At 43.6% G+C, this 16548-nt stretch overlaps 1 protein-coding gene across 2 annotated transcripts in view; it reads left to right on the top strand.

Annotated features, from left to right (window-relative positions):
- The window catches only part of LOC138250083 (E3 SUMO-protein ligase RanBP2-like), a 580259-nt gene that overhangs the window by 489333 nt on the left and 74378 nt on the right, over nt 1–16548 (top strand). Inside the window, exon 26 of one of the 2 annotated variants that reach the window (XM_069204483.1) lies at nt 16085–16230. In XM_069204483.1, coding sequence (XP_069060584.1) covers nt 16085–16230 — 146 coding nt within the window. Of the gene's footprint in view, nt 1–2349; nt 2564–16084; nt 16231–16548 lie in introns of those variants that run through there. The other variant, XM_069204484.1, reaches the window with a different exon arrangement.

Genomic DNA, 16548 nt, shown 5'->3' with positions numbered 1-16548 from the left:
TATTTATGAATATGGTACCTTCATCGGCTACATCCCAATTATGTTTTAGAGTGAAAAAAGGAACTACTCCAGAGGCCGGGCTTACATCCCCCCGCCCGCCCAAAAAAAGTAACATAATGGGGAGCCATGGCCAGTGGCCAATAGGTCAGGGGAGCCGCAGGTCAAAAAACTTTGGGAACCACTGGGCTACCGGATGTGGGTAGGCTTGCTTAGTCATTGTAGGCCATGAGCAGGGTAGTGGGTTAGACTGCAGATGACTACAAACGTCTGTAGTCATGTCCCTGTACTTATTGGCTTGTGTTCTTTACACTTGTGGTGTGTTGACAAATTGACAATTTTTTGCTTGGTGTTTGTGACCAGTGTGACACAATCAGTTGGGTTCGCTTGATTTGTCTCTTGCATCCAAACACGTAAACGCCCCTTAGAAGGAGGAGATATGGAGAGCCATTGCCCGGACGGTGCTGACCCTGTGGGGTCCACAGTCATCAGAGCACCCCCTGTTGCAAGAGGTGGGAGAACCTGAGACGTTGGCCCAGAAAATCGCGGAGGTCCAGCTGGGGCTGCCCTCCCAATGTGGGTGGGGTTCACTTCAGACCATGACCCCTCCCCCTCCCAATGGCTCTTATTCTGGCAGTGGCGTACCTAGACCTTGATGGGCGTTTGAGCGGGGCACAGCAGCTACAAGGTGGTGAGTACAGGGCATATTCCTGTCTGTCACATTGCCAAGTTAATGTGTTAGGTTCTGACATCTCCCCCTGGTGATTAGGGATGAGCCATGTGTGACACATTAGATGAGTAACTGTAGATATGTAATATAGTGCATACTGATGTGCCTTGCCCATTGGCCCAGGGATTTAGGACACAACTGTGATGAGTGCTGGTACCTCACTACTGCCTGTAATGCGACAATGATGATCATACATGAAACAGCATATATTGTTCTTTGGGTTAGCTACAGATCAGTACATTCCCTTGGTAAGTGGGGAATGTCGATCAACATGATTTATTTGCCGTCTCTGTTGCCAGCATTTCTTGTGCCTACATGTTAGCATGTGTCCCTTTCTCTTTTGACAAAATGTGTACACTGCTGTTTCATGAATGGGCTACCTATGTTCATGGAATGATTTTCTGTATTCCCTCACATAAATGTGCATGCCAGCCTGTGTTTGGAATAGGATATTTGCATTGGGGCTAAGTTTCATGTGGTGCAGCAGACATGAGTGTCACCATTGTTGGCTGACACACACCCTCGTCACCTGTCATATCATGTCTTTTGGCATGTACAACTGCAGTAGCAATGAGGGACATGACGGGTGGGACTAGAGTTTTTACACACAATTTGCATTTCCATGCTATTGGTGTGGCATCATGTGGAAAAGTGCACTGCACATGTGTAATGGTTAAGGTTTGTTACCTGACTGTTGGCATGCATCATGGAGTGACTCGCAGTTATTTTGAAATCATATGTGGTTGGGTACAACGTTTCATCGACACACATCTAGGTTTGCAGGACCAAAATGGAAACAGTGATGTAGCTTCTAATTGGCAAAACTTGTTGAGAGCCTTCTACAAGTACTTACAAATATCTGTGTCTCTCCAACATACAAAGGACTAATAGTGTCTACTGATGCAGTCAGTCAATGTCATTGTAAGGGGTACTAGACATTAGTGGCGATTTCCCTGGGCTTGCTGATTCATTGTGTTTTGACTTTTAGAGACTTCTCTCCCTGACATTTTGTCTACAGTGTACATTGCCATGGCGAATATGTAGTATATCTGAGCACCATTAGCACTACCTCCATGACTCCATTAGGACACATTTCACGTGGTGAAGTGTGCATTGTTAATATGTTTCCAGTGTGAAATTAGTATTTCCATTTCACCTTCTCCAGGCTCCTGTACTGTTGTCGGCAACATGGCAGGTTTTAGGAGCATCATTTCTTATTGTTGTGTTATTGTGCATGTGGCAGATAGATGTATGCATGACCTTGTTTGAGATCTGTGGCAATGAAGTTGGCATTGTCCTACTATTGTATGACAACAGGTAACTGAGGTATGCTCCATGAGGCACAGCTTTGGAGGTGATGTGGTCTCCTTCTTATTCAATGGTTACTGTGATTGCACAACTTCAGCCATGCATTTTTAGTTGTCTGAGTTCCTGATTTTCCTGTGGGCAACTGTTGACAGTTCAGATAACATGCATGCATATGGTATGGTGCGTATAGTAGGCACTTTGATGTAGTTTGTTGCTGGGGCCTACTTCAGGTCATCGTAGTGTTGGTTAGTCACAGCTGTTGTTCAGGTGTGTTCAGGAACATGTGGTGACCCTTTTCCTCTTTGTATTTGCAGCATCAGCCCAGGGAAGCGCAGGAGACAAGGCTCAACTAAGTGGGGAAGCATCTGACTACAGTACCTCCAGTCTTGACACCATCTACACAGAGGGACCACGTGGCCCGGAGGGTGAGGGTAGTGCCACGAGGGAGACGTGATCAACGTTGTCATCATTTGATTCTACCTCCAGTGGCCACTCCCTAGTGGTGGTGAACCCATCAGGATATACTCCAGTACCATCTTTGTCTGCCACCCCCAGTTCTATCGCCACCCTCCCTGTTGCTCGCCACCCAGTTGGCCGTGCCCACTTACCCAAGAGGGTGGGCTTCTCCTTTGCCTCTGGCACCCTCTGCCCCAGCCCTTGTTACCCCTGCTGCCCTGAGTAAGGAGGCTATTGACCTCCCCAAGAAAATCTCTGAGGGGCAGATTGCCATTGTGAATGCCATTCAGGGGTTGGCCAGCCAACTTCATCAGACCAATGCTTTCCTGTAAGGCATTCATAGTGCCAAGTCTGGCCTATAGAGATCTTTTCAGGCTCTGGCCTCCTCACTGACGGAAGCCAGTTACCCCCCACATTCCTCCCTCCCTCCCCCTTCCTGTTCCTAATCCAAAATCTCTATTCCCTCACCTGTCCCAAGCACACAGACACATCCACCCACACCCACCTCAACACACACAAGCAGCACACAACACAAACACCATAAGACACATCATCATGCAGGTGCTCAACATATGCCCATAAACACATCAGCCACCAATTCACCAGACACCCACGCCATCCCCGCCAACCCACACACCACATCCATCATGCCCACAGACACCACCACAACAGCCAATGACACATCCACCACACCACCACCATACACCCCAACACCAGCACAACATACAGACACATCCACCATTCCCACAGACACCACTACACCACCCACAGACACATCCACCACATCTAGCATACCTGCAGACACCATCCCAACAGACACACAGACACACAAACATGCACCACATCCAGCATATCCGCAGGCACCACCCCAAAAGGTGCACAAACATCCACAACATACAGTATAGACACAGACACCACCCAACTGATACACGCATCTATCACCTAGCACCTCCCAGCCCCCCAAGACATGCAAACCCCCACACATGCAACAGACACTTTTTAAAAAAGTAGCATACCTCACTCACGAACACACCCAAGAAATCTACACCCACACACCAAGCAGCCACTCCCTCAACCTCCAAATCCCCAACCCCTTCTGCTGACCTTCCTCATTTTCCCAAGGAGGGTTTCCTTTTTGAGCTTGCCCTTTACCCTGTTCCCTCCCTCCCCCTTCCAAACCCCAGGCCCCTACCTACATCCCAACCCATCCCATCTACATTCTACATCGAAGTCCTCCCCTGTCACACCTTCGCCCCCTCACGCTAGCGCTCATACCCCTTCCGAGAAGAAGCCTGCTCCTCCAAAGAAACATTTCTTCTCCCCCCACCCCCCAAGCCCACCCATCCCAAATCCGACCCACTGAAGGACAATCCCTGAGGTGCCTGCCTGCCCACTTGATGCCCCTTCCTGTGGAGGTTCACTTGCAGTGATTGGAGTCGAGCGGGCACAGTGATGTACTTGGATATATCTATATGGACTGGCCAATGGCCTTTCCTCTTACGCATTTTGAATTAATAAACCCAAATTGTTGTGTGTTTTTGGGTACACATTTGTCCTGCAATTCCTTTTCTACCTTTATGTTGTTCCAGAGTAAATTGTGTTGTATGCCTACAGTTGTGTGCATTTTCACCCATATGACCTTGTGGACAGTGCTGTTGTGACCCAAGACGAAGTTAGTTGTTGACCGTGGATATGTGGGTGTTAGTCCAAATGGTGTGTCATTGCATTGTGTTATGTTTGATATGGTAAGTATTTCATCTTGTGTTGTCCAGTGTCCGTATGTATGGTGTTCAACTTACCACCCTAATTTGTCCACACATGGAGGGTATTCAGTTATGCTAGCTTCCTTTGCATTTGGCTAGATGTATGGCCTATGCTGTAGCAGTTGTTTTTGCTTTCTTGACTTGCACTTCCACAATATGCAGATAGGAATGGCACTTGGCTCTACTATTGTTTGTCCCAGGCATACCTGAAAGGCCAGTTGCTGTGCAAATGTTGTTTTAGGGGCATGTGCAAAGTATAATGTGTCCCAGGGCAGCATCTTTCCATGAGTGTTCCTGATGCCCCCGTCCCTATTGTGCAGGTATTATTTGCACTGTGAACTTTTGATATTTATCTCTCACACTATTGTGCATCCCATTATCCCTCCGTTTGTGGATGATGTGTGTGTCCATTACAAGGATGTTTAAAGGAAGGAATGTTTGTGTTGAATGAAACATCCATATATATGTGTTCAGTCTGACGACAGTCTATGGTATGTGTGCAATGTCAGGGTGTCACTTGTTGTTGGTTATGTGGCAGTAATGTGTACACTTCGCTGCCCCTGTGCCTGAGATGGGCAGACGTGTGTTTTTGTGGAATGTGGCAGTGCAGTCTCATGCCCAAAGGGGGGCGCTTAATGGCTGTGAATGTGTCATTCTTTATGAATGACTGACTGTGAACACAATGGCACACGTGCTTGGTGCCTTCTCTTCTTGGGACTCTTTCCGCTGCTGAAGGTCACCTCGGACTCCCCTCCTTGGGTCGAGTCCTCTGGAACTTGCTGGTCCTCTTCAGCCTTGCAAAACCTTCTTCACAGACTACTGCATTTGCCTAGGCTTTTTGGTGGTTTTTCAACACGATTGAATGACTGCAACACGACCGCCATGGGTCTTTGCTCGGTAGGCCTGTCAACATCGTAATACAGTGGTCAACCATCAAGCAGATGCCGGTCCAGCCGCCGCCATGGTGGCGCACCGACCGACATATTCGTATCCAGACCCTAAGTCTGTGTTCTTTACAAAGTGCAGTCTTTGCATATTTCCCTGGGTAGAATGGTGTCTTAGTGCATGCAGTTAAACAGGGACACCCCCCAACCTTGAGTGCTGTTCATCAACTAAGTTTTAAATAAACGGCTGTGGATTTGCCCCTTATTCATGATAGCTCATGAGAGGCAAGCCTGAAAAAAATCATAAAAATGTTACCAGCAGGTCCAGTGACCTGAATAATCTACTGGATTTATCTGTAATGTGATTGACACATAAATTGGTCTCTATTTGTGTGATCCTGGTCAAACATTTTTCTTCTTCATCACATCTGAGAGCACCTTCTAAAATGTGGGTTCAGCATGTCTGCTGTACAAAAACTCTTTTGTTTGTTTTATTTAATAGACTAAACTTTGGTTCCGTGTATAATGAAAATCTAGCCCACATATAGGTTAAACATGGCCCCAGACTTACCTCTTAGAGCCGGATTTATAATTTGGCAGACAGAGAAATCTCTGCTAGGCTGGTGAAGGACTCCGCATCCTCCAGACTGAGACTACTCTACCTGACAAATTTAAAAAACAATCACCAAGTTGGCAGTCATTTCTAAGGCATTGGCAGGAACACAAGAGGGGAGAAAGCACACTGGCTCTCATCCCAACACAGTTCACCCCATTGCATTCTGGTAAATGCAGTACACTTCAAAGTTGCTGTAGTTTTTCACCAAAGTTGGTGCAGGTAATGTTGTTATATCTAGACACATGTTTCTGGGTTCAACTTTTCATCAGTAGAGGGCAGAAGTAGTACAGAGCAGAGAGAAGTCATCTGGGATTGCTGAAATGCTGCCCAAGTCTTCACAAGTCACAGTACCACTCTCTAGGCACACAGGTGCATCTCAGGTGAGCTTGTCAGCTTGTTAGCTCAAGGGAGCCTTTTCAACAAAAAGGGGGGAGGAAGGACACTGCCTCTCCTCCCAGCACATTTCACCCCATTGCATTCTGCTAAACGAGCATGCTTTTTTCAAAGTTTCTGTAGTTCTTCCCCAAAGTTGGTGCAGGTAGTGCTGTTATCTCTAGACATGTGTTTCTGGGTTCAACCTTTTATCAGTAGAAGGCAGGAACAGCTGTAACGTTTCCTGGCAATGCTTTTTGAAGTTTGGTGCATGGCTCTGTCAACATGATGGAGCCGTCATCCAGCTGTTTGCTTTTTTCTTTTTTTCCCAAAAAGGAAATCCCAAAGTGGGATTTTGTTTTTGAAAATACAAAGGAAAGTGCTCTCCTCACCATGGGGGTTATCTCCCATGGCAAAATGAGCATTCATTACTGTCTGTCACGGCGGTCAGGCCATCTGAGAGGAGTTTATTCACAGCAGAGATGGAGTAGTCTCTGCCATGATTAAATCAGAGGGTTGCCTGCATATAAATCTGGTGGGCGGACCACAGTCTTGCAGTTATGGATACTCTGTTGCCGTTGCAATGAAGTATCCACACCACTAACATCTAACTAGGCCCTAGGTTCACTAATAGCACTGTCATCAGGGCTGGAATGTTTCCCTGTTCATGTTTTAAAAACTCTCACTTTTAGTAAAAGTATTACTAAAACATGTTATGGTAGTGCACTGTCATTTACAGACAGCGCATTTCTATTGAAATGATCAGTCAGTCAGAAACATTGTTGATTTAGACAGATGTCTACAAAGCCACCACAAATACATCCTAAAACGCATACAATAAAAACATCCCACGGGCAATACATACATTGAAAGGGAGTCGGGGAGTCCCATATTTACCGACCAATCCCCTGCATATTTTCTACCAGACCTTTTAAAACCCCCTTGACCATAATTAAAAATCTCCCAATTGCTCATGGGAGATTCAGAAATCTCATATACACCATTAGGCTAAGGGCCTGATCTTGATTTATTGTTCCCTACTTAATTAATATTGGTTGAAAAAACATTTTCTAGATGTTTAAAAATCTTAAACAATCTAATAAAATGTGTTCGCCATTGCATTTTATCTTCATCACACAGGTGTACATACCCTGCCAGTCTATCATGGCCAATTTAGTCCTCCTATCAACATAGCAGGGATTTTGCCCAACCCTAAGCTTCAATATTACATCCCTAAATTTTGGGTTGGGTAAGGCCTCGATATAAGAAAAACTGTCATCCTCAATCCAACCTTTTAACAAAAACTGAATGGAAGATTTCCCCCTCGGATACTGCAGATTATCCTCTCTAGCACGATTATACGTGAGCGTCCAAAACTCTCATTTTGACACTGAAATTTCTTCTTCCACAGGTCGGATTTTATTCCCAACCTATTACAAATTCCAGTCAATGCTTGGCGTGTCTGATTAGCCAATTTTAGCTAGCTATTTTCAAACCCATCTTTAGAAAGATGTGCTATTTTAGGGGTACCTTCCCTGGTTAGTCTCTGCCAAAATCTCAGTATGGCTACTGAGCTCAGGTAGCTTCGGTCAGTAAGTTGGCACTCCACCCTTAAGTCTTGAACCTTCGCTGAGGGAGGAAGTGCAAGGAGTCTTTTCATGCATTTACCTTCTTAGCAATTCCAATCCAATTTTACCACCTATGGTTAAAATTTCTACCCCATATTGGAATTGCGGTTGGACCATTGCATAATAAGTTGACAGAATGGGGTGTAAAGATGACTCACCATACTTACGCCTAAATTGTTTTGAGGCTCATAAGGTTGTCAAAGCGCTCGAGTTTAGTGATTCGATATGCTTTCTCCAGTTTACCTTTGTATCGAACCACAAACCCAAATATTCATATTTTTGAACCACGTCCACTTTATTCCCATCCAAATGCCAATTGTAACCTTCTGGTCCTTTCCCCAGCACCATTATCTTAGTCTTATCTATGTTAACAGTGAGAATTTTTCTTATACACTAATCCTCAAAGGTATTTAAATTGTAATAAACCTTCCCACTGACATGCAGTGTTATTGATAAAACAATATTTATATTGCATACAAGGAATAATGTGTGGAAATTAGGTTTCAGCAAATATTTATCATATGTTCATTACCAAGTAAAGTGTTATTGTTAGTTCTTTTGATCCTATTAAAATATTGGTTTCCAACGACCTTTAGAATTTTAAAAAATTGCTTTTCAAAACTGACATCCTACAGCCCTTAATTTTACACTGCCTGTACCTCGGCACGATTATCAGATAGTTCACTATACTTTTCTTTTTCTGGCTGCAAACGTAAAGAATTTTGTAAACCCCAATCTCCAGGATAAAATTAGCAGCAATTTGTAAGAAGTCATGCTGACCTTTGACATCTGTCTTTAGACATAGAGCAAATGCGATGAGATAACAGGATTTAAAGGCATCTTTTTTGCTCATTCACTTTCTGAATGAGCAGGACGCCTGTTCTTTGCCAGTCTGAGCTCTCTCACCAGACCGGGCCAGTGGGCCCTAAAAGTAGCTTGCCCTGATAAAATCTGACATGCCGTAACGAGTGAGCAAGTAGATTTCTCGAGGCCTGAGATATCTCCTCTGTAGAGTCTGTACAAATTAGCTGGCAGGAGTCACTTATCAATAGCTGGTCAACAGGTTGGAAAAAATGGCATCAAAAAGTGTTATCCCGATTTGAATCATAATGAATTAATTAATGGTTTAAACAAAACAGTGTGCACCCTGTCATTATGTATTCACTAAAGATATAATTTTGGACCCATAAACACATTTTACAGGTCCAAAAGGATTTCTGTAGCTGAAGAATGAAAGTTTTGTGTGTTTCTTAGGATCATTTTTTTTTCGACAAAGATGGTAAAAACGCCTTTCTATTTGTTCACCTAGTTCATTCGTCGGGACGTTGAGTGGTAGTTCCTGGGTTCAGCACAGAGTTCTATACCATACAATCAAGCGATGTTCATTGAATCTAGGACTGGCAGAGACACTGCTTATTACAAGTCACCCTTCTTGTTCCATGCAATACACACAGTGGACAATGGGTTTAGTTGGAAGGATCACAGTAATTCAGATAGTTACTTCATGGGGTGATAAGCACCTTTTGTTGACAAAACTGTAATGAATGACGTTCTTCGTCCAAGAAAGATTCCCAGTTTTTCAGGACTTCTGGTTTCAAAGGTAGGGAATTATCCTGCACTCTCAGCCAGACAATTCCAGTATTTGAGTCTATCTTTTTAAAGCTGTAATTTGAGGGCCTATACATTTCATGCAAGCACCAAGTTGGGTTATTATTGAAGGTAAACTGTTTTATACTCTTGAGTACCTGTTGCCTCTACCTGTGATGCTAAGTTCATTACAAAAGGATTGTCCGTTCTACACCTAGTCAAGCATTTGATCTAAGACTGTAGCATCCATAACTCCACCACTTGAGATCATAGACTGAGAACTGGGGGATATGGTGTGTTTTTTTGTCAGTTACTGAAAAGGTCACAGAGGATTTAAAGTGTTTCAAGCTATTACAGTTCCGCGTGTGGGGCTTAAATACAGTTCTAAATGTGTTCACAAAACCTCAGTTTGTACTTACTGACTCATCTTTTAAACCTTGTAACACAGTGTTTTGTGTTGCCACTTCCGCAGGGAGATCAGTGTGTGTTTTCATTTTTCAACCCACTGTATTCAGCATCCAAATACAGCTCTTCCTAGCACTAATATCTGTTAATACATTTTTGTTTTGTTTGACCCTGTTGCCATTCTTGGTGTATTTCTCTTTGCCTCAGATTTCACTTAAGGTTCGGCTGTTACGATGTTGTTTGCAGGGGCAGCTCCTCCATAAGGGCAGAGGAGCGTGGCCCCCCTCAGCAGCAACCACTGCAAATCCTTTCACAAGTAAAAGATAATAAACTGTGTTAATTACCCTTTCCTTGTGAAAGGGGCAGAGTATTGGGGGTGATGAGCAGAGAGGAGTGCACTGTGCACTCCCCTCAGAGCGCATGTGTGTTTGGCCAGCCTCCTCTGGTAATTCCCATCATCACCCACCAGTCCCCCACGCACCGGCCCACCCTGCAACCAGGAATCACTGTAAGCCACGACTGGTTGTTTGTTCAAAGAACAGTATGGCTCAATTTGAGAAGAAATGAAAGGCCTGGAACCCCTACTGTTATGTGTGCTGTGCTATGGAGCAAATATTGCAGTGGGCGTTTTACAAATTAATTTGGCCCCAAATTGGTTTTATACTGCCAAGCCAGCTTTCATGAATTGAGAACAGATTTCGAAAATTAGAGATTAGAGCATATTTTACAAGATTTAACATGTGTTAACATCAGAAACAAACCCCATAGTTACACTTTTCACCACTTCCTCATGGACTACTGTGCATACATTTACAAATTACTCTGCAGCTGTTTTTAATGGCTAATGCCATATTGTCCAGCGCAAACAAACGGCGATTGGCGAAAGGCTTGCAATAAGTCTAACCTCTGGCAATCACTCCGGGTATTGCTTGCGCATTACAGTCTCCTGACCCCAGTATTTTCTGCAAGTCCCTCTGTAGTATTCTCCATCATAAACTTGAAATACTGTTACAAAACTTAAGCATTAGCCTCTGAAGAGCAGTATGGGGGTGGGGGTGAACCAGGCACAGATCCTCTGTTTGTAGTCAGTGGTTCCCAGACTTTTGAGAACCAATATGCACTTTTTACAACCGCAACCCACTTTGTAGAACAACAAAGTTTTGGGACACGCCTACCGTTAATGGAGACGAGGAGGGACGATGTAATGTAACTAAAGCATTGTGTAGTAGTACATTGTCATTTACAGCCAACACATTTTCCGTTGAAACGGATACTTACTTTGCACATACAGTTTTACTGACAAAACTCTGTAGCAAGCATATGATAACATGTGGAAATCGGGTTTATATGAATATTTATCGTTTGTGCATCACCAAGTAAAGTGTCTTGATTTGTTATGGACCTAATAAAATCTGTTTTACAAAAAAGTGCTTCATTTTTGCTTTCTTAATCGCAAAATGTGCTCAGTTAACAAGTATTTAGATTTTGTTGTGTTGCTTTTCCTTTCACACTATCTGCACTCCAGCAAGATTTTCACATAATTCACTTTAAAAACTCTTCTTACTTTGCAGTCAGAGAAAGAAAAGTAAACACCAATCCCATGTTAAAAGAATAAACAGTTTGTCAGACAACATAACCTGACATTTGACCTCTGTCTTAAAAGCACTGGCAAATGTTACAAGGTAAACACAAACTTTAATGGCATCTTTATTTATTGCACTGACTTTCCCCACCCACCAAAAACAGATCCCGACCCACAGTTAAGAAACACTGTGTAGTGCATTCTGCCCTTCCTGATTTCCCTTTTGTGCTTAGAGGGTCATTAACCAACCAGATGCTGTGTGAGGAAAAATTATTTGGCATATGCAAACATCCATTATTGCACAAGATGGCGAAAGAATGTTGGCAACAGTGGCCAATTGTCACAACAATAGTTCTTCACTTCAACTATGGTAACTGGTACAATTTTCGCCTCTAAACGCTGTTTGAGCACAATGTGCAGTAGAAACCCTACAGATCTGAAAATGTTGCACCATTAAGCATTCATAAATTAACGTAAGCAGCATCGTGAGAGAAACTTAACTAGTGTTTAATTGCAAAGCCATAAGAGAAGACTAATATTTGTGGTTTACGGTTTCAAACATACTGAGGACAGGTTGCTGACTGACAAAGATCTGTATGTCCTCAAAAATATATATTAAGGTGAAAACTGTAGTTAGGAGTAATAGGGCAAGTACATCATGAGGACAAACTCACTTTTTACTAAGCTGGCTCCGCAGGGTACTAGCTTAAGCTTTAATGGCAAGTTGGAAATAACTGAGGATTTCTACTTGCATGTTTATCCAGCTCAGTTTGATGATCATGTGTTTAAACCTGAGAGCAAGTGATTGATTAACTTTTTGTAAGTTTAGTAATGGATAATTGGTAATTTATTAAAGGATAATTAATGTCTAGAGTTGGTACTGGGTGGTAAATAACTTTGGATTAAAGCTACACTTCAGTGGACAGTCACAATTCCACAGGCTGTAATATTTTTAGGCGTATGAATGCTTAATGTCCTTGGAATGGGGAGCAAGTGAATAGAGTACCTACCACTAGTTTAGCGATTGCTGCTTATACACTTTGACCCATGTTTCAGTCCAGTAAGTCTATTAAAATATGCGCTCTAGGTTGTATTCAAACAAGTATGCAAACGTTCCCTTAACTACAAGTCTTTGGAAGCAGAAATGGGCTTCGTTGTGCATTAACTTATTTGCGAGATGCCTTCTACCAGTCCTTTGTCCGGGTTTGGTGACAGTGGTCCCAATTCACAAACAAAAGCATGATGCTATATCTGGCGAGTTAGGCTCTGAGATGGCTGTAGTTTTACACTTTTAAGAAATTCACAAAACCATCACAGGTTAGACTTAGAAATGTGCCCCAGTCACAGTTTTACGACATAATCTGTTGAAAGTTTTGCATATTTCTTTCCGACAAACTCTGTTATTGAAAAATCCACAATTGTATGCTGGATGCCAAATGCCAGTGACCTTGTCAATTCACTTTTCTTTAACCTCAGTAGGGAAAGTATCTTCTCCACCTCTGGCATAGATGAAACCCATTTGGTTGTATTAATGCATTTACTTGCTTCCCTTATGTATGACTATTAAGTTGCATTTAATTCAGCCCCTATTAGATTAGAAAAGTAAATTTGCTTATGGAACAGTTTTCTGGGATGCTGATCAAAATGTTGTTGTTTTTTTGGAGAAACAGTTACATTTGGATGATTGGGTTGTCACAGATAATTCACCGGTCCGTTTCCTGCCCTGCTGTCATAAAAAAGCTTTGACACAATCTTCAGGGGCAACCTGAAAATGTGGAAAGATAGGGCATTTCATATGCTTCCAAAGTCTGAGACTCCGTCAGATGGAAGTCATGAGTGGTCAGGAAGGATCACAACTATATTCACTTTACACAGAGACCTGATGTATAACAACTTTTACTTTCTTAACTATTGCTCACATGAACTAATTTACTATTTTTGTCCTAGCCGCCTTCCCAGGAATCCTACGCCAGCCATTTGCAAGCCTTTCTATAATACCCTCTTCTTTAGCTCCTTAGCAAAATCACTGCACTCCACTGTCTCATAATGTGACCTTTACTTCTAAGAATATTTTTCGATTGAGTAGTGCTAGAGTACTAATTCAGATTCAGGGTTTTACTGCATCAGTCGTGCCCCAAAATCCTACTTTCCAAAAGGTGCACAAAAATCGATCTAATGGGGAGTGTCTCCTCAAAGAACCTATAGTTTGTCCTGTCTCTTTCAAATAACTACTCCATTTTTACTTGTATGTTCTTTGACTATAATTGTTTTCATGTTTAGATCTTTGACAACTTTACTATACCCAATCACCTTTCTTTGAAGCCAACAAGTACTTTGCTTTTACAAGATATTGAATTCAGTCAAGTTCCATATTCTAGTAGCATATCCCACAAGTTTCATATTTTTAAAACTAGATAAGACTTAAGGTAGAGGTAGAAACCTTGCTATATCAAAATGAGATGTAGTGTGCATAGAATCCAGGGGTTCCCCAGAGGCTTAACAGAGGCTAAAGTAGATAGTACTAACGCTCTCTTTTGTGGTAGTGTGGTCGAGCAGTTAGGCTTATCAGAGGGTAGTGAAAAGCATTTGTTGTACACACACAGGCAATAAATGAAGCACACATTTAATAAATAACTCGTGTCCAGTTGTTTTTATATAGCAAAAATATATTTTGTTACTTTGTTTCTAGAACCGAAAGGATCTTGTGCAGGTAAGTACATTAGCAAGTAAGTATCAAACATATTTATCACCACTTTGTTTAGATTTGGCAAAGAAAGCTTACAAGTAAGTAGCAGTTTTCTGTTACAAAAGTTGACAGTGCAATTTTCAATGCAGTCCTGGAGGGGAAGAAGTTAGTGAAGTTTTGCAGTAAGTACTTGACTTACAGTTCCAGTCTCCAGGGGTTAGGATGTCCACTGGTCGGGGTTCAAGTTAACCCCAAGCACACGCCAACAGCAACACGGGTCAGCCGGGTGCTGAGGTCAAAGTTGCTGTCGAGTTTAGAATGGGACCTGTGAATTCAGAGGGCAGAGCTTGCGGGGTTTAGGTGAGCACCGAGGGACCACAGGTCAGCACCAAACACACACCTTCAGCGGCACAGGTGCAGCAGGGTGCAAACACAGCGGCGTGCTCTCAATCCTTTTCAGTAGGGTGACCCTGGGGGTCACAAAGATGCGGCAGGCAGGGTCCAGGGGGTCAGTTCCAGACCTCTGGAGTTCTTGGTCCTCTGGTGGGCAGGCAGTCCTCTGGTGGTTTGGACAGGTTGCTGGTCCTACAGAATGCGTCAATTGTTTGGAGCAGGGCTTCTGAAGCTGCAAACAGGCCGGTAGGACTGGGGCCAAGTAAGTTAGTGTCTGTAGTCTTCTCTGCTGGGGGGCTCGGCTTAGCAGTCCTTCTGTCTTCTTGTCTTATTGAGGTTGCCAGGAATCTGATGAGCTAGGTTCAGGGGAGCCCTTAAATCCTGGATTTAGAGGCGTTACAGGGGTCAGACGGCAGTAGCCAATGGCTACTGTCCCTGAGGGTGATTACACCCTTCTGGTGTCCTCTGCTTTTCTGGAGGGGGTCACAGACCTAACCCTATTGGTCCCTGTCCTCCAAACCAAGATGGAAGGTTGTACAGGGAGAGGGTCACTTCAGCTCTGGACACTCCAGGGGTGGTCCTAGCTGGAGTGGTCACTCCTCCCTGTTTTACCTAATTTTCCTGCCAGACTTGCCGCCAAAAGTGGGGCTTCTTCCAGGGACGGGCATCTCCGCTAGCTGGAGAGAGCTGGGGCACTGTAACTGGAGTCCTGTGCCTTTGAAGTTCGCCGCCAAGTGTTACAGTTCCTTTAGTGGGAGGTGTGAAGCACCTCCACCCAGAGCAGGCTTTGTTTCTGGCCTCAGAGAGCACAAAGGCTCTCACCCCATGAGGTCAGAAACCTGTATGGTAGTGGCAGGCTGGCACAGACTAGTCAGTCCTGCACTAAAGGGTTGGTTAAAATACAATGGGGCATCTCTAAGATGCCCTCTAGGTGCATTTTACAATAAATCCAACACTGGCATCAGTGTGGGTTTACTGTGCTGAGGAGTTTGATGCCAAACTTCCCAGACTTCAGTGAAGCCATCATGGAGGTGTGGAGTTCGTTATGACAAACCTCCAGCCCATGTTCTCAGTATGGCCACACTGCACTTACAATGTCTAAGAATGGACTTAGACACTGTAGGGGCATATTGCTCAAGCAGCTGTTCCCTCACCTGTAGTATAGTGCACCCTGCCTTTAAGCTGTAAGGCCTGCTAGAGGGGTGACTTCCCTATGCCACAGGCAGTAGTTTGTGGGCTTGGCACCCTGAGACGGATGCCAAGCCGACTTTGCCTTTTTTTCCCTACCAACACACACAAACTGTAATGACAGTGTGCATGTGTTTGGTGAAGGGTCCCTTAGGGTGGCACAATATATGCTGCAGCCCTAGGGGACCCTCCCTGGCCACAGGGCCCTTGGTACCATGGGTACCTTTTACAAGGGACTTTGCTGTGTGCCAGGGGTGTTGCCAAGTGTGGGTACAATGGTACAGTTTGGGGGAAGAACCCTGATGCTGGGGCCTGGTTAGCAGGATCCCAGCACACTGTCAAGTCAGCAGCAATATCAGGCAAAAAGTGTGGGGCTAACAGTGCCAAAAAGGGGCCCTTTCCTTTAATAGCAAAACAAAAGCATGTTTTTTGCTTTTTTTAGCCAGATTGCCATCTGCTTTCTAAATAAGTCTTTCTTCACATTTGTAGATAAGAACTTCTCATGGGAGAACTCTGGAGCGGTTATTTTTTCTTCACAAGCAGCCAGTAAAAGTGGTGATAACGAAGACGATGATGGTGATGAAGCTACCCAAAACGAGGATGTACATTTTGAGCCAATCGTGTCCTTAGCTGAGGTAACACCACGCTTAGTCAAACTCATGCACTTGACGTAATAGAAATTTTGTATTCTGTTTGTTTTATTTCAAGCCTAATAACAGTGTGCGCACCAAAGACACAGGGTGTCTTGGGGATTAATGCTTTCCAGTCATGCACTTCTCATTCATTTCACCATTAATCAATTTTAGTCAAAAGCGGACTGCTTAAATGTATTCTAAAATTTTGAAATACACGTTCAATTTCTCACTTCTTAAGTCATTTCCTCGTTTGATTCGCCTCTGTTGTGCATAGGCAAACTGCATATCTCTAGCTTTTCTAAATTATTCTTTAAAAAA

This window comes from Pleurodeles waltl, chromosome 8 (assembly GCF_031143425.1).
Source record: "Pleurodeles waltl isolate 20211129_DDA chromosome 8, aPleWal1.hap1.20221129, whole genome shotgun sequence".
Lineage (NCBI taxonomy): Eukaryota > Metazoa > Chordata > Amphibia > Caudata > Salamandridae > Pleurodeles > Pleurodeles waltl.
Note: the sequence above shows the minus strand (reverse complement) of the source record. Positions and strands in the feature narration are given on the sequence as shown.